General features: G+C 44.9%; 2 protein-coding genes across 7 annotated transcripts in view; both read right to left on the reverse strand.

The window, feature by feature from the left end:
• bmp2k (BMP2 inducible kinase) overlaps positions 1-4,794 on the reverse strand; it is a 39,732-nt gene extending 34,938 nt beyond the window's left edge. For 3 of the 5 annotated variants that reach the window (XM_077000822.1, XM_077000824.1, XM_077000823.1), the window contains exon 1: positions 3,619-4,794. In XM_077000822.1, coding sequence (XP_076856937.1) covers positions 3,619-3,763 — 145 coding nt within the window. In that variant the 5' untranslated portion in view covers positions 3,764-4,794. The remainder of the gene's footprint in view (positions 1-3,618) is intronic. The other 2 variants (XM_077000820.1, XM_077000819.1) reach the window with 1 other exon arrangement.
• A 3,077-nt stretch (positions 4,795-7,871) lies between these two features.
• fras1 (Fraser extracellular matrix complex subunit 1) overlaps positions 7,872-17,281 on the reverse strand; it is a 97,556-nt gene continuing 88,146 nt past the window's right edge. For both annotated transcript variants that reach the window (XM_077000829.1, XM_077000828.1), the window contains 18 exons: positions 16,896-17,056; positions 16,628-16,775; positions 16,336-16,541; positions 16,084-16,240; positions 15,735-15,935; positions 15,439-15,626; positions 14,903-15,178; positions 14,504-14,736; positions 14,193-14,353; positions 13,726-13,940; positions 13,327-13,477; positions 12,865-12,972; positions 12,558-12,717; positions 12,349-12,465; positions 12,017-12,183; positions 11,077-11,282; positions 10,360-10,506; positions 7,872-9,917 (listed from right to left, as the gene is read on the reverse strand). In XM_077000829.1, coding sequence (XP_076856944.1) covers positions 9,342-9,917; positions 10,360-10,506; positions 11,077-11,282; positions 12,017-12,183; positions 12,349-12,465; positions 12,558-12,717; positions 12,865-12,972; positions 13,327-13,477; positions 13,726-13,940; positions 14,193-14,353; positions 14,504-14,736; positions 14,903-15,178; positions 15,439-15,626; positions 15,735-15,935; positions 16,084-16,240; positions 16,336-16,541; positions 16,628-16,775; positions 16,896-17,056 — 3,578 coding nt within the window. In that variant the 3' untranslated portion in view covers positions 7,872-9,341. The remainder of the gene's footprint in view (positions 9,918-10,359; positions 10,507-11,076; positions 11,283-12,016; positions 12,184-12,348; positions 12,466-12,557; positions 12,718-12,864; positions 12,973-13,326; positions 13,478-13,725; positions 13,941-14,192; positions 14,354-14,503; positions 14,737-14,902; positions 15,179-15,438; positions 15,627-15,734; positions 15,936-16,083; positions 16,241-16,335; positions 16,542-16,627; positions 16,776-16,895; positions 17,057-17,281) is intronic.

Below are 17,281 nucleotides of genomic sequence, written 5' to 3' on the forward strand. Positions count from 1 at the left end.
TTAAGGCAAAAGGGGAAAATTATAGCTGTTCAACTACAACATGGTCCATGTACTTGTGCCCTTTCAGTCACCTTCATTCAGGCCAGTAAAGACTCTAACACTGATGTAAAAAGAACACAGATCACGTTAGAGTAAAGATGGCATTTCCAGTTCTACTAATTTTTGGTCTAGGAATTACAATATTACAATGCTGAGTTGTATTATATTACAATTGGTGTGTGTACACAATACCCAGAATGAAAGTGACACCACAGAAGAATAGAATTAAACACTCACATAAGCACCTGGCTGAGTTGTTCAATTATTTCAGTTAGGGAGTCATTTTAATTCTGCTTGCTGTGGAGCCAGAAGTACACCTGTACACCACACAGTACTTTGAAAATAAATAATAATTTACAAAAAAAGTCTTTAAAAATACATTTAAAAAGTAAAAAACTAGAGCAATCTGCAATCATATAATAATGACAAACCATTAAATAAAGGTAATGAGAAACAAGTATTATTAAGTCCTCACAATCGAGAACACCTAGTACTATTTAACATAGGATACATTTCTCATAAACATAACATCTTAAATTGACAAGATTTAAGCTTAAACCACATGATTTAGCTTCAAGTCCATGTCTCCTATCTATCACAAGCCTCTGTAACTAATAGACCAGGTGTGCAAACAGGACTATGAACCAGACCTTGCTCTAAAACATTATTGCGTAACATGCACAAAACCACACTGAGAAGGAAGAGAACCCCAAATGTGGCAGGACAGACAGAATGAACAAAGGACCAACGCTCAGACCCATAAACCCCGAGGCGACACACTGGAGGCAGCCTCCCCCATTCCCTACTCACGGTGCCCAGGAGTGGTAAGAGCATTTGAGGTGAGATATGGAGACGGGAGAGACTTTGAACGCGTCATGTGACCCTGATCTTCTGTGCTCTGTGCGAGGGGAGACACCTCCGCTCATGGTGAGCTCAAGGTCAACGCTGCAATATCCTGCGCGCTGACGAGCACGCCACTTCACAGCTACGGTGACATTGTTGCACCAAGGCGCTGCTAGCCCTGTGCTTCTGCACAACCTTGATTCACACGTTACCTCAAATCAGGACTGCTCTACCCACTACATAATCTACTGCCTGTGTGAGTGACTAGATAGGCTACTCAATTAAATTTGGACAGTAGTTCCTTACTACTCCATCAAAGACATGTGGATTCAGTCCAGGCCACATCCAAGCTGACAGTGTAACATCGTGGGAAATACGTACTGTCCCAAAAAGGTCCAAACATGTTGGTGTTAACAAATCAAGACATAACCCTGATTGCCATCATCTCTACTTGTTCTTGAAAGGGCAGCTTGAATTACTCAAGTCATAATTGCTTCATTACGTTAAATGCAAACAGTGAGTCTCTGTGAGAGGTACTGTAGCGAGGGCGATGATGTCAAACAGCGCCGGCCCCGCCCCCCACCCACCGTCCTTTCCTACTGTCTCTGGTCTCAATGCCAGCCCACACTAGCAGCTCTTTTCCTCCCTCCCTCCCTCAGTCTGATGACGCGGCTGAAACAGTCCGTTCAGAATAACACAGAGAATGCCCCGTAGTCATACACAGGGGGCAAAAACAGTCAGGCTCCATGAGCAAACACAAAGGAAGTGACCTCCATCGCAGGACTGCGTGTCGCATCGTACCAGCATTCTTTCAGTGTCCTCGAACAAGGCAACAAAGGGGCCCACAATCCGCCCATTCATCTCCGGCGTGGCATGCAGATAACGTAGACGTGCGTTTCCATCTCGTCCTTGGCAGGGCTACAGAGTTACATCACCACGCTGGCCCTTCACGTTTAAGAGCTGTGCTAATTGTGCAAGGTTAGCGCTACTTTTTCAGCTCGCTTTTTATTGGCGTAGTCCAGCGGAGCACAGCTGTAGAGGGCTTGAAGAGAGCTTGCACTGTGAAACGCTAGAAACGTATTTAAAAATGATAATAGAAACTGCTGAAAGCTAGGGTTAGAACTGCCATGGCAAGGATCAGGATCTCTGAGGTGACGGCAGTAACAGAGAAATCCAATATCAAACTCACCAGCCAAACTGACTTGCATTTGATAATTTTAGCATATCTGGTCAGCAACATTTCAAGGGTTAACTCTTTGGATATTATAAAGGCTAAATAAAAGCTTAAACTGAAAAACTATTTTTCAACACATGCAGTCAAACATGTACTTCATGGTATATATACCATAAATAGATGCATCTGGTATCAATTGTATGTACAAATCAATGAACACAGTGACGGTAACTATCTGATAACTGTTAGCCAGAGACTGATAAATAAGTTGAGTCTAAAGGCAGTTTATCTACTGTGTTAAGTGCAGACATGGAGTGAGATATAAGAAAAGGGAACTCTGCAAGCCTGTCCAAAACGCACAGGTGTTTGTGCACTTAAACTTCTGCGTTGGCAGAAAAATTATGCAATTTTGTTCAGTCAGCAAATTCCACACTGGAGAGCCCCTTTTACTGGAAACGCACATGTCCAAAAAATCCAGCAGACTTTATCTTAGAAAGGAAACGTCTGCTGCGTGTAGTGAGAAACACAGGCCCAGATCTGAACATGCTCTGGACTTGAGTGAACGCTTTAGAACAAGAGAGCAATAAACAAAGCGGATTTCTGACACAGAGCATTCTGGTTTCCACAGGCTAGCTAAACACGTTGTGTTTAGCCTATCGATTTTTATTCTTTAAAAACAGTAAGTACTGAGTAAGCAAATCAAACACCAGCCACATAAGGAAAAAAATGGTTGTCCTGTCATTTTGTTTTTAAAGTTAATAATATATACATGAATGTTCAGACACGTCTCATGACAAATCCCTGTTGACCATCTGCGGGTGCTTTGGTGGTAGTATTCATGAGACAAACGGGTGTGTGTCATACGTCGTATTGCTGAAGCAAACCCGTAAAGTGGCTGGTGGTGTAAGTTTGGCTTTGTGATTCACCAAGTGGAAGTGAACAGAAAAGGGGGTGAAGGAAAGGCCCTGTAGAGCCTTCAGAGGAAGTGAACAGAAAAGGGGGTGAAGGAAAGGCCCTGTAGAGCCTTCAGAGGAGGTTGACTCCTCCTGCCACAGCTGACGTGTGTAAGACTACAACAACAGGATGGCCACATACTGTTACTATGACCAAGGCCACAGTTAGGGTTTGTCCTCGAGGATACTGTTAGCTTTTGTTCAAATGCCACAGCTTTTCAAAATGATAAACACAAAGACCATCATTTTTGGCCAGCTTGGGTTAGAACTAATTTATGTTTGTAAACTTTGCGTTGACTATGACTGAAAATCCTATAACTTAAACAAGGAACCTGCAGGTTATAGGATAAGTAAGCAGTAATGAAAAGCCTTTCAAAACTGTCAAATAGCCGTCAGGTGGGCTACTAAAGTATCTTAATACACACTGAGCCATCCATGATCAAGAAAACCACACAGGGAACGTTTGAAAACAGCAGATGTTTGAATGACCGGAGGCAAAACCATTCAACCAGCATGAGAAGCAGACCAAATGCACTTTTCGAAACAAAAGGCTTCTACAGCTTGCTGTACCAAAGTTTAATACCAGTATAAAGATAGTTTTCCCCATACCTTCCGCAATGAGCTCATCCACGGTGACTTGGTATCGTCCGATAATAAAGACCCTCCCAACGAAGTTGCTGCCCCCGGTACCAGATCCGGACCCGCCTCCGAGTCCACCGCTCTCGGACTTTGGCATGCGCGAAAACTTTTTCATTCTCGTGTCTATACACTTGTGCCTTCCCCAGCACAGACAGTTCAAATCACACACGACCACAGCAGCCTCTATCTGCTCATGTCTCCTCCTCGTCCTGCGAGGTGTACACAAGCCCAGCGCTCACTGGAGAGCCATCGGGTCCCCAGCAGAAAGGCGTGACGGCCGCTCAGATTCCCTCCAGTGTGGAAACTCCCACCAAACCTGTTAGATTCACTCGCGGCTTTAACTTAACGACAACGGCGTTTATCAATAATGTCGTTTGCCTTCACTACCTTGCCTTCACTGGGTAGTTACTGATTACACTCCTGGCTGCGGATTGTCAGCAATGCTAACAAGACTTTAGACACTCCAACAAGGCGATTTGGCTAACAGGCTAGCGCACGGTACGCGCCGGGGTTCAGTAATACATGGCCAATGCTTGGATGAAACCCGTGGCTTCGTAAATGAGCTAGTATTAGCGACAGCCGTTGAGAGCCGTTTAAAAAAGTGGGTGTGTGGCGAGGCTAGCCGCATTAGCGAGCTAGCTGGGTTAGCAAAAAACTATCCGACGCCGCCGAGACGAGAGTGAAGGAAACACCTCCCCACAGCTCCGCCACTTCCCCCTTTTTTTACAGTTAGCTCGCTAGCGCGCTTAGCTGGCGTGGTCCTCCGTCAGCCCCAAACACGGAGCCGTTAGGAGCGCGGCTTATATCCCAAAAAAACACACACACAGCACTCGGTTGAGACGAGCGGCTCCTGTCAGGTTCGGCGGAGTAACGTCGTTAAATTCAAGCTCGCGCACGTCGCCTCGCGCCACACGCCTCGCGCTCCCGACCGCCACAAACTTCGAAGTCTCGTGCCTCTCCGCGGAATAAAAGTGGGAGGTTTGTTGTTATCGCCCAGCGCGCCTGTCTGACAACCTAACCCGGCTCCGCCCGGCCCTTCCTATTGTAACGATTGGTGTGAGGCGCACACGCTCCGCCGACGCCCGTCTCTGATGGGACGGAGCAGATGACTGTCTGCTCGTGTCGTCTTTCTTTTGCCGTTTGGTTGAGGGAGACGTGAGAGCAGCGAAGTGAATGAACCGACGTGGAATCGACTCTAGCCAATTTGTAGGGGTCAAAGCTCCGCTGTATCGATCAATTCGAAACGTCCTTATGTATAACATAACTGAGCATTTCACACTTTAAAATGTAATAATCAGGTAGTGTTTTTAATCCACGTGGTGGCTTATTATATATGTTTTATGTCCAATAGTCTCAAGTTTTATAGATACCACATGTGGGGATTCCCACGAGTCTCCCAAAAGTGGAAACAATATAGTATTTATTTCTGTAGCATGAGGTCACTTGGTGACTTTTTTCATTACATGATTCTCACAATTAAGTTCAGGCATACGTTGCTCCAGCGCCACAGCGCCCTTGCGAGTAGGGTCCTCAATCACAGGACCACTGCATTTGAGAATCTGGACATATACTGCCCTCTGTTGGTTAATGATAACTGGTAAAAATCTGCATTATTTCCGGTATGTCATTTAGCGACCTGCTTTGATCGCCAGGGCAATGAACTAAGGAATTAACAGACAACACACAACGTACTTTGTTAGTGGCAAATGTAAACATCACACAAAATGGAGATGGTGGCAACTGGTGTCACACGTCGGATTAAAATGTTTAGGTTATGCAACGAATACAAGAGAAGACCCTCCTGGTAATATCAATGTATATAGGTCAATAGCAAAGGAAGAGGAGTGAACTGGAGTGTGTAGTGATTTCACTGGGCTTAATGAGGATCTGCTGTTCCTCTAGGCTGTGATCTTGACTGCACATATTCTGCAGTTTCATCTGTCATAGATTGATGACACAGACTGGATTATTTTTTTTTTACTCTGGGGTTTACATAGATGAGGACCTCCAAATAAAGGAAAAATATTAGAGAATTCTGTGAGTCATTGCTGGCCCATTTTATTTGATTTATTACACGACTTGAGCTACATTTTCCAATAATAATCACTACTGTCAGTTTATTATGATGTGTCTACCTCCCCCCCTCCACCCACACACACACACACACACACACACACACACACACCCCGATTGAATAGCTGCTTGTTTTTCTGCCTCACAGCCACATTTTAAGGTTACAAGGTAATATTCTGTCCTACATCGTCTGGCACTGTCTTGCCCAAAGCAGGATAAAGCCCATGTCAAGTCCTGGGAGGAAAGACAAGGTAACCTGGGCCTGTGACTGGACTCCACAGCTTGGTCAGCAGGGCTGCGTTGGCTGAGGAAGCAGAGTCTCTAGAGGTAAGACGAACAGTAAGGCCAGCAGAGCACCAGGCTGCCTCATTACAAGCACACTTCAGAGCTCTTCTTTATTCTTCATATCCTCTTTACATTCCCCAGAACACAGAGGCAGCACACTAGCAGCCAGCAAAGACAATGTCCTTGTGTGTTATTGGAGTGAGTTATTGGAGAGTGTGTTACTGGAGTGTGTTATTTGAGTGTGTGTTTTTGGAGTGTGTGTTATTGGAATGTTTGTCATCGGAGTGTGTGTCATTGGAGAGTATGTTATTGGAGCGTGTGTTATTTGAGCGTGTGGCACTACAGAAACTCGGTTTGTAGTGGACAAAAATGGAAAACATAGCCCAGTACTCTGAAATGAGTGTGAGGGCCTGTTCTGCAGCCGGTCCACTCATCTAAAGCATGATGCAGCCCCAGGAGGGAAGCACAAAATGTGCACTGTAGACTTACATGACTGAAATTTGCTCACTTGTGCTTTTTGGTTATGCACTGGACCAAACCAAGAAAGGTTCCAGTATAACCTCTCCAGTCCCTAAGAAGACTAACTTCACACAGTTGGTATGCCAAAACAAAACCGTGCCTACTGGCAGAATACTTAACCAGGTTAGTTACAGATGACTACACCCTCTGTTTTCTGGCAATACACATTGAAACCAGGAGATCACAGTGAGTGGATTTTCCTTCTAATAAGAACATTGAACAGATGGTAATAAAACCTAGACCAACAGGAAATATATCACATGGCTTAATTATATATTGAGAGTATTGGAATATCTGTAGGTGAGTACTATAAGTTGCCATTGTGACGAACAATGCAGGAAGCACATTCTTTATTTCAGCTCCAAGGCTCAAACTGGAAATGGGAGGAGATCATATAAAAGTGAAAAGCATATACATCTGAAAGCTGATTGAATTGAGTGATTGTATGGGTTTTTAATTAAACCAAGTCAAGGTCTGTGCCTTCTGGTAAGTATCCTATCTGCACGTTCCGGAATGGTACATCACGATGAGCAATGACTTCTTTCAAGGGCAGAACAAAGAAAGAAAATATAATTCAATGCATTCCCCAAATATGCTGGAGTCATATTTCCCAAATATGCTGGAGTAAATCCCTTCATTTGATCTTGAGGTAGAGATTTCTATCGATGTTCTCTTGGTTGCTGTACCACCTTGGAAGACATTCATTAATTCATCTATGAAATTTACATAATAAAAAAAAAGTTACTGTTTACTGCAGTAGATTTACTTCAACAACTAGACATCAATGGATGACATTGCAAATAACCCCACGGAGATAGCGCCGAGATTAGATTTCCCTTGAGTGGGTGGCATATCTGATGTTGTTTGCATGCTGTTTTCATGCCTTTCTAGGTGAAAATCGTCCCCGTGGAATATAGCGTTCGATTGAAACTACTTATGGTGTGTCCAAGGTGACAAGCGGCCTTTTTTGGTAATCAGCCATTGTACCACATGCTGTTTAGATTCTGCTGCTTTTCACATTATTCTCTCTCTTCCTCTCAAGCGCCCAGCAATGTTGGCCTCACTGAAGTTGGCCTCGGTGTGTCACATTCACGTGCAGCCACACCTTTCTTTTACTGCCAAAATGAAAGTCACACATATCTAGAAGTATGGCGCTGCTGTCGGCACTGCCAAAATCTTAGACAAACACACCATATTTTCCAGCAATAGGAGGGGGAAAAAGCCACTCACAGGTCTTTTGTCTATTCAGGTACTCCACCTCCCCAGCTACACCATTCTTCTTTCTCACACACCCACCTTTCTCCCATAAGATCTACTCCTGCGTACCGATGAAGGCCGTGGGAATCTATCGTCGGACTATATGAAACAGGTTATCATCACAGAGCTCATTCTGGAGAAATGCAGACAAAGCTCACGGCCATAGCACGGAACAGACGCGGGCATGACAAACTGGCATAACTCAGCCTGAAGCCAACTGCAGGGAATCTCAATTGACTGCCTAGAGATAACGTCTTTTACAGATGTCTTCTTTATTATTAAAAAGGCACATGACACAGTGTCGAGAGCATCGTTACTTTTCCACACGACAGCACCAAAAATATGTTCTATCCAAAACGTCCCACTGTTCAGCAGGCACTGCAGTCTGCAAAAATGACAAACAAACAAATAAACAGAACAACAATTCTCTCAAATGAGCAACATATGACAAGTAACAGAATCTTGATGCAACACCCAAAAACATTTGTACAGGCAGTTACATCAAATGTGCCAAACATAATGAATGATATTAGAGGAACATAACACATACTGCCATATAGAATAATAATAATAAGGTAATCTTTTCTCAGTATTCTCACCAGATACTGAAGGAGCGTACAGTAATATAAATTCACATGAATTTAGAACAATAATGCTACAGCACCACAGTATTATAATGTGCAGTTAAGAACAGTAGGATGATGCACAAAACAGTTGATTCTGTTACAGTGTTGAAAAGATGTCAGCACTTCTGTATGTACTGTAGTAAGCAAATACAGTCAGTGAAAGCCTAGTCAGTAAAGGCCTAGTCAGTAAAACGTTATCCAAACGCTTGGTTTGTCATTAGCTGAACACAGTCACAAACTAATGGTTTACACAATGCAATAAAACATATATTTTTGGATTCAGAATCAGAAAATCGCACTTGACAAATATCAGCATGGCACAATGGTGATCAAGCAACAGGAAATTACATCAAGGTAATAATCTCCATTAAAAACCAATGATAAGGGATGACTTTGTCATCATGTAATTGCACTTTATAAAGGTATTTACATCGTTCCTAGTCCAGAAGAAATGGCACATAACCTGTGCTTAATACTTTCAAAGTGGTTTTACAGAGAAAGATCAATCAAAATATGGAGTGAATAAGAATGGACTATTCAAAGAGGTGAAGCTTCTGAGCTACCACTGCTGAATTATTATATTCACAAATTATTATTAGATTAATGAATTACTATATTCGTGCACAATGGCTAAAAGAAGGCATACTGGCATAAAATGACTTCAAGGATGTGTAACTGCAAACAAATCAAACTGATGTCATTTGACTTGACTGATGTTTAAAAGTTTCTAACTTCCCTGAGGTAGCTCAGTTGAAATGATTTACACTGCATAGATGGCAAACAGGCTTTCCCTTATTCTCGTATGATAATAGAAAAATACATAAACAATATCTCATTGCATTAATACAAACAGTGATAGAAAATATGATTTTTTTTGTTCAATTTCTTATTAAATAGGGTGAGGGGCATATTAAATGTGGAAGAGGGGTTAAATCAGACTTCAGTGCCGTCGTTCAGATTGTTGTGGAGTTTGACCTCCAGGTTGACCTTCTTGACCTTGGCCCCATTGATCTTGCAGGCCGTGTTACTCTTGTTAAGGAGGTTGACATTCCTCACTGTGCAGTGTTTGCTGTTGAGGTTCTTGTCTAGATGTTCCAGGCAGACCTCCACTTTGGTGTTCAGGGGGTACTCCTCAGCTGCCTTGACAGGCTTCTTTCTCCCTGCACTCCGGCACTTCCTCAAGATGAGGCAGAAGGCCAGGAGAACCAGAGCCAGTAGGAGGACAGCTGCAACTCCACCCCCCACAGAGCCTCCCACCTGGGGGTTGAAGGTGGCTGAGGGCTCCACCTCCAGCTGTAGGCTTTTCATGTTGGTGCCATTCTTGACTTGGTCCCCCTCGTTATCGTAGATGAGTGACTCATCCAGCATCAGACGGCCTGAGCGATCCACCAGGTCCCGGCGGCTGCGTTTTAGCTGGTAGGTCAGGGAGCGCCGAATTCTGGGGCTGGATATGGACTCTGGTCCAATGACATAGATCACCTGGAGATACCACTGGTGCCCTGCCTCCACCTGGTAAAGATAAACACATACCCATGTTCACACAGCTAGTCCAGGTCACCCCAGTGCAAGAAACTAGGCTACAGTAATGTTAGTAGCTTTATTTAAAATGCAGAGACAAATAACTGGAGAGAAAACCACTCTGCATTTGGTGGTACAGGTAATCTCTAACAGGTACATCAGCACAGGAATAGGCTGAATGGAGCTTGCTGGAGGTCAGGGACCTCTCAAAGACAAACACACTGGTGCTTTAGAAAACAAACAAGGGAGTTATTGAGTGGTGGCCAGGTTCCAGTTCCCCATGGCCAGGGTACAGACTCCACAGTTAAACAAGCAGTCTCAGGCGGGTGCCTGAAGGGCACATCGAAACTAGGGCACTAGTGTTCGCAAAGACTGGAATGTCAGGCCGAGGAAGCATCTACAGACTTGACTTCCTTTTGAGATGTCCACTGACCTTATACAGGGCGTCGACCTTCATAGTGAAACCATCCACACCAGGCATCGTAGTCATGGACTGGAGATCGGGGTTGTCTGATGCGAAGCTGGCTTCAAACGGGACATCGTGGAAGTAGCGTTCACAGACATCTGGCTGCTTCCGATCCTATAGGAGAGGGAGAGTGTAACTGCATTCATAGACACACTGCACTTAAATTTACCTACTTGTTGACCATGATATAAAGGCAGTGACTCTTGACAAATCACATAATTGAACTGTGATAGCACACATTAAATGATCTTTTACTCAAAGGCAACAGCCACCAGAGCTCTTGGCAAGCGTTACCCAGATAGCATGCGGTCTGAAGCCGTCAACAATAGTGCTTTCTTATTACCACGACAACCAGAAGAGCAGCATCAGTCACACTCCCTATAATTCCACTATCCATCTATAATCTCCTGTTCAGTTATTGAAGACTTTTTTTACTGAGACAGCTGCACCTTTCTGTCTCTCTCTGAGTACACGGTTCTTGACATGAAACACGTGGCTTCCGTCCTCTCCGTCCTACCGATCAAGCTGACGTCTAATTCGATCTTCAACTTAAGCCATAATTTGAGTGAAGCTTGCCATCCAGTGCAGCCCTTACGAGCAGCTCACATAGTCAATGACGATACCTAGCAGAGGAAGGTCTCGAGCCGAGAGGCGGGGCTTGCGTGGGTTGGGGGAGGGACATACCAGGAGCAGGAAGCGATGTTTGAGGTACTTGTTGGGCTGGATGCAGCCATACTGGGGTCCTTCGTTGTACAGGGTTCCCGTCGGGTCAAAGAAGGGCACGTGGCCATCGCGCCCCGTACACAGGTACACCTTCTCCAACTGCAGCTTGTAAGCTGAATTCAGATTTTGGTCTGGGTTCCACAGCACCCTGCCATACAGGGTCTGGCCTAAATATCACACAGGACATACATGTATTTGGTATTTATTATTGCAGTTCTGCTTAAAACTTTGTTATGCATGTATAGGTCTTTATAGGTCTTTACATGTTAAGTCAAGTTTGTTGTAGGTCTTTTTTGGCATACATTTATTATACTGTTAAACATTTGATTATATACAAAAATGCAAGAAACTGATATTATAAGCACAGACATATATATGTTACATGATATTTCAGATTTATCTTCATATTACAAAATAGCAATCAATTAAACACTGACATGGTCACACATAACCAGCTTTATCAAACACATGAACTTGAAACATGACAGCACATTGGAACAGAAACGCTGTCATGCACTTCTAGGGGTGTGATCATGCATCATACAAGTTGATTTCAAGTTTGATTTAGAGCAGTATGATGTCAAATTTATGTTGATAAATAAAATGATTTACTGGTGAAGGACTTCAAATATTACATATCAGGGCCACATTAGCCAGTTCTGTCTTAGAATGTCTTCAATACAAAATACTATACATAGGCGTGTAATATGTCTTAGAATCAGGGCGTATAATATGTCTTAGAATCTGGGCGTGTAAATTTCACTTAGAATCTGGGCGTGTAACGTCTTTTCTCTCCTGCCTTTATCATTCCTGGCATCACTGTACTGCTAGCTTCCATGTATTCGTAGCTGTTCATAGCCTTTTTGATCTCTAAGGGGTCAAAGAAGAAAGAAGACTTTACCCATGGAGAACGTTCCCTTATAGTCCATCTCTGCCATGGACATGTCTGTGGTGGCTGGGTCCATCATGAACACCTTCTCGTTGTTGCAGAGCTGGAACTCTGTGTTCAGGGAGTAGACCACTGGAACGGGACGGTTGGTTTGCTGGAACGCAATGGGCAAAAGGAATCTGTCGGTGCAGAGAGAATGAAACAGAATTACAACGACGCGCCACTTTCAGATCACCTCTGGGAGCTTTCTGAAGACATAGGAAACCATACAAAACAAGTAGAATATTAGGGTTAGGGTTAGTATCATCTCCAGGCTGCGACTGTCCAGACACTGGAACACCTACTTTTCAGGAGCGTGTGCTGTGCAGGAGAGGGGTTTGTCTCCAGGGTCAATCCATGGCTGAGTGGGTTGCACAGTGCAGGGAATGAGGAAGACCGTGTACTCCCCAGAATAGTCCTTCCTGGAACACACAGCAAGTGTCCCATCAACATTATGGAAACACGCATGATGCTTTGTGACCCTGTGTGACCCTGTGTGGTCTGTGCTGCTTACCTGCTGTAGGAGCTGGTGGCCCTCCACAGCTGGTAGGGTGAGTCGAAGGTCTGTGCGCTCCACACTAGCTGCATATCAAAGTCGATGCCACCCAGGTGGTCCGGGGCCATCAGGTGGGACTTGTGCCCGGGGAGAGTGTGATGTTCTGGTACAAACTGACCTGCAGGACAGACATCGCACACTTACAGCAGAAGGCACTTACAGCCAAATATGGCATCGGAGATAGTGTGTATTGCACAATGCAGACTTTTGATGTAGTGATTTACTGTAAAGTTGTTAAATGCATTAGGTGATTGTGGAAACACACCTCTGAATTTAGCATGCGTTTTAAACTCAATCACCAGCTTCCCATCTTCCCTAATGAAGATTCGGATGATCTGCAGTCTGGCAGAAAGCACGCTGTCCGTCTGGATGCCTGCAAAGGGTGAAGGATATTTAACTGACACAGATGGGCTGACGCCATTTTGAAAAAAGAAACATCCAAAAACAAACCAAAAGACTTGTAGCCATTCTTTTTCACAAACTGTAATTATATACACAAGAACTTACAAAAATGGTAATAACTGATCCTGCAATTCTGTTGTTGAACAGTTCTTTCAAGAAGTTATTTCATCAATCTGAATAAGGATAACATGCGCTCGAAGGGAAACTTTGTAAAAAGTCTGCACTGAAAAAAAAACCACATTGTGGCTAGAGCTCTATAGATCAGGTGTACATCGGTGTGTTTCTTCAAAGTGTTGCCAGGTGCACGTCATTGCTGCCCACATACCTGTCCTCCACAGGACGGTGTCGTAGAAGAAGGAGAACTCCATCTCTGTGTGGTGTTCCAGGGACGCCCAGCCTCGAGGGGCTGTCACATAGATGTAGGACACATAGAGAGGCACCTGCACCGTCAGGAAGGACTGGGCAGAGTCTCTCACCTGTAGCGCCGAAACAACACTATGTGTTTACATCGAGCTGAATTCGCCACAAATCGCCTGCTCTTCCAGTAAGACACACAACACATGTCTCACAACACGAGGCCACCAAACACATCCATGGCTACTTGTAGTCCAGCTGCTTCTAAAGGCCCTTCCTTCATGCATTAGCATGATCTGCTGGTGGACTGCATGTGTCCGTCATCAAGAATCTAATTGCTTGTGATGTCATCTACAAACACGCTGCTTACCTGGAAGTCGGCGGTAACCGACCCCCCACACACATCTATGAGCTTGGTCATGTCGTAGAAAGCATCAAACGTCCAAATGCAACTCTTCAGGTTGAGGTGCTTGTAAAGCTGGATGGTTTTGGACTCGCGGACACTGGGGTCAAACTGGTAGGGACGATCATAGCCAGGGCCCAAAGATATGCTGTCATAGGTCACATCATCCAGGAAGCCAGTTTCTGTGCAAAAGAAAAGGCATGTGCGGTGGTATTATGCAGTATAGCAGTAAGTCAAATCAAGTAAATGTCTGTTTCTCACCATCCTCATCTTTTTGGATTACAATGTATTGTTACAAATGAAAATGCATTTATGCAAAGCAACAAAATTTGAACAAAGTCATCAGTGCCAAATCTTAGCCTTACACATAAAGGGAAAAAACAAGAGTTCGAACAAAAATCTGCCAAATTGCAAGCAGTTCCTGCGCCACTAACCAGAGATGCCTTGTAGGTCTTTGAGTGTGACCAGGTTGGAGCAAATGTGCTGCTGTCGGTAAATGGACTCAGAGAGCAGGAAGTGCAGGTTGTGCAGGGGCATAGTAGACACCAGAGGAAGCATGCTGTCCTGATGAGGGATCTGAACCGAGATGTGAATCCTACATGGCAAACCAGATACATGGGTACAAAAGGGAAGCTGTTGATTCATAAACCTTTTGAATATGTGTGCTCCTGAACACACATTAAGTTCACATTAAGTTTGCGTTTAGTTCGCCTTAAGTTTGCATGCGTTCTCTGTTGCCTCTGACCTGTTGGGGTGCTCTTTGTGTTTGACATCCAGGTATCTGAGCGTGGCGATGAAGGACTGGGCCTGGAAGCCTCGGGCCGTGCCAGTGGTCACGGGTGTGTGGCAGATGGAGCCCTCCGTGCTGATGGTGACAATGTTGCTCCTCAACGGGGTCCCCAGGTGGCCGGCTTTGTCCCGCGCCTGAGCCCCACAGCGCACATGGAACCGCCGGCTGAAGTAGATGCTGTCCAGAACCTGTGTAGAGGAGAACCAGGAATGACCTCAAAACCCACTCATTATGGGTTTGTCATTCAGACAATTCCAATTTCCCTCTTACTATTTACATTCATTCAACATCTGCCATGTTTTGAATCTGCTTAAGTCTTCTGAAATCGGAGCTTGTCTAAGGTGGGAAACTAACCATATGGTTAACACTTGTGTACGGCGTGGTGTCCGTGACCGTCTCAAAGGGAGACCTGGCCCCACTGGTGTCAGTCGGTGCTGCCACCTCCCAGCTGAAGTGGATGGAGGTCTGGTTGATGCCGGCCTCCTCACAGCGTTCCCTCATCAGTGAGTACTTAGGGTAGTGGGGGTCACAAGGGGTCACACAGACCAGGGGGTAGCCGGGAGATGGAGACTTCTTACTGCTCTCTTTTGTGACCTCCTGGATGTAGTCGTAGTCTGAGAGCGACACCACCTGCAATGATTGTGAGAAATGCAAATGAATCATAGTTTTGCTATGGTGGATATGGATAAAAAAATATATATAAAAATATATATATTTGATTAGGACTTGTGGTATTCTTGCAGTGTAAATTGTAAAAAAAATAAAGTATATTTGTCTGGGCTTCATGTCAAATCAAACAGATGTCAGGGTAAATGTAATGATTAAGAATAGGGCAATGTTCCAAATTCATAGTAAATATATGCTAATGAATAATGCAAATCAGCTCTTACAATGGGCGGAGCTGGGAGGATGAGGCTTCCAGCTGCTTCCTGGTCCAGGATAGTCACAGTTGACATGGTAATTTCCCCCAGGACAGCTTCCACTGGGTCATCAGGGCCAAGAACCAATGAGAAAGACTCGTGCCACTCCCGCTCTTCATTCGACAAGATTTCAACTTTAAAGAGAATATGGTCCACACCTGGGAGGCAATCAAAAGAAGTCTCGATTTGGAATTCATGAAGTTCCATGTGACAAAACACGGAACCTGAGAGAGTAAATAGATCTGCTCTGGAGTTTTTTGACCAACCAGGGCTGAACTTGAGAACCCGACTCTTGGGATTATAGTCCACTCCAGATTGGGCTGATCCATCCCGGGTGCTGCAGCGGATCTTGGAGGTGCGATCCAGGTCCCCTTTGCGGATTACTTTGATGTTAAGAACCTCGATGCCATCTGGACCAGGAGGCTCTCGTACTTGGTAAGAAGCTTGTTCAAACTCAATGGTGGGTGCTGCGAAACAACAATCATGTACTGATGCATCGTGTTGTAATTACTGCCATCTTGGCCATATTAACTACAATACAGACATATACTACACAGATTAAGATTAAGATCTGGAAATATTAAGGAACATGCTGAGCCAGTATCAAAAGCCTACCATCCTCATCATTAGTGATGGTGACAGTGACAATGTCATTCACGCCAATCATGGCTCCACTCCAGTGGTCTCCTTGCGGTGTGCCCAAGTGTACCTGGAACTCCTCCTCGGGCTCAAAGACTGAGTCATCACTGATGTGGACTGTGCAGTTCTTCACCTGCAGACAAACACCTCCATGTTTACCGGGGACTGGCCTGAGGCTAATAGCATCACACGTGATCGTGAGTGCCAGTTGTGAGAGCGGAGCAGGACCTTCTCTCCTTTGAGGAAGACGATGCGAGAGGCGTCGGCGTTCCTCCTCTCCTCAAAGTCGTCCATCACCATGGCTGACATGGTGCGTGTGAAGCAGCGAACAGAGGACTTGTAGCTCAGGTCGCCCGTCCGGACCACAGGGATGTGCAGGGCCCCGTCCTCCTCCTGGACAGTATACGCCACCTTCTCAAACTGCATACTGGGGACTGAAGAAGCAACGGAGGCTTAGGGTGCGCTCTGAAAGCACATGAACTTCACAGTATGTGAAGGGTGAGTGAACAGGGACACATACTGTCTTGGGCCGTGTCAATTATATAAACTGAAGCTTCGTGTGGCTCTGTAAGCACAGCGCCGTTGGGAGAGCTGAGGAAAATGATGAAGGACTCCTTCCCTTCAATGGTGGGGCTCTGGACGTCATCCATTATGGTCAAACTGCAAGTCTAAAGAAGGCACACTGTTTTAGTTAACTACCGTATTTGCCACGAGTCAAAGTAAACCGGACGTGTCCTACATCTTATCTGGGGACTGGATTCATCTGGTCTCTCCAGCGTACATCATACCTCTTCCGTCTTGCCAGGCTTGAACTCCACTTTCTTGGAGCTGGGGATGTAGTCCACCCCGGGCGTGGCAGAGTCGTGGTCAGCAGGGCGGGTGGCACACCACACCGACGTCACAGACGAAAGGTCACTGCCCTGCCGCAGCACGGAGATCTCGATGGTGCCTGTGGAGGAAGCACTAAATGAGCTCCTCACCAGCATAAAGAGCCTGCTCTGTATTTTAGCTGTTTCTTTCCATCCATATGTTGTTTAATCCACTAAGAATCCAGGAATTGTTAAAGGAGACAAAATAAACAAAACTGTTTTACAATTTGCATATGCAAAACAGTTTACATATTTCTATTATTATAGATGCAAAAGTTCAATGAAGGAAAGTAAAAAAAAAGAAA

Source organism: Brachyhypopomus gauderio, chromosome 3, assembly GCF_052324685.1.
Source record: "Brachyhypopomus gauderio isolate BG-103 chromosome 3, BGAUD_0.2, whole genome shotgun sequence".
NCBI lineage: Eukaryota > Metazoa > Chordata > Actinopteri > Gymnotiformes > Hypopomidae > Brachyhypopomus > Brachyhypopomus gauderio.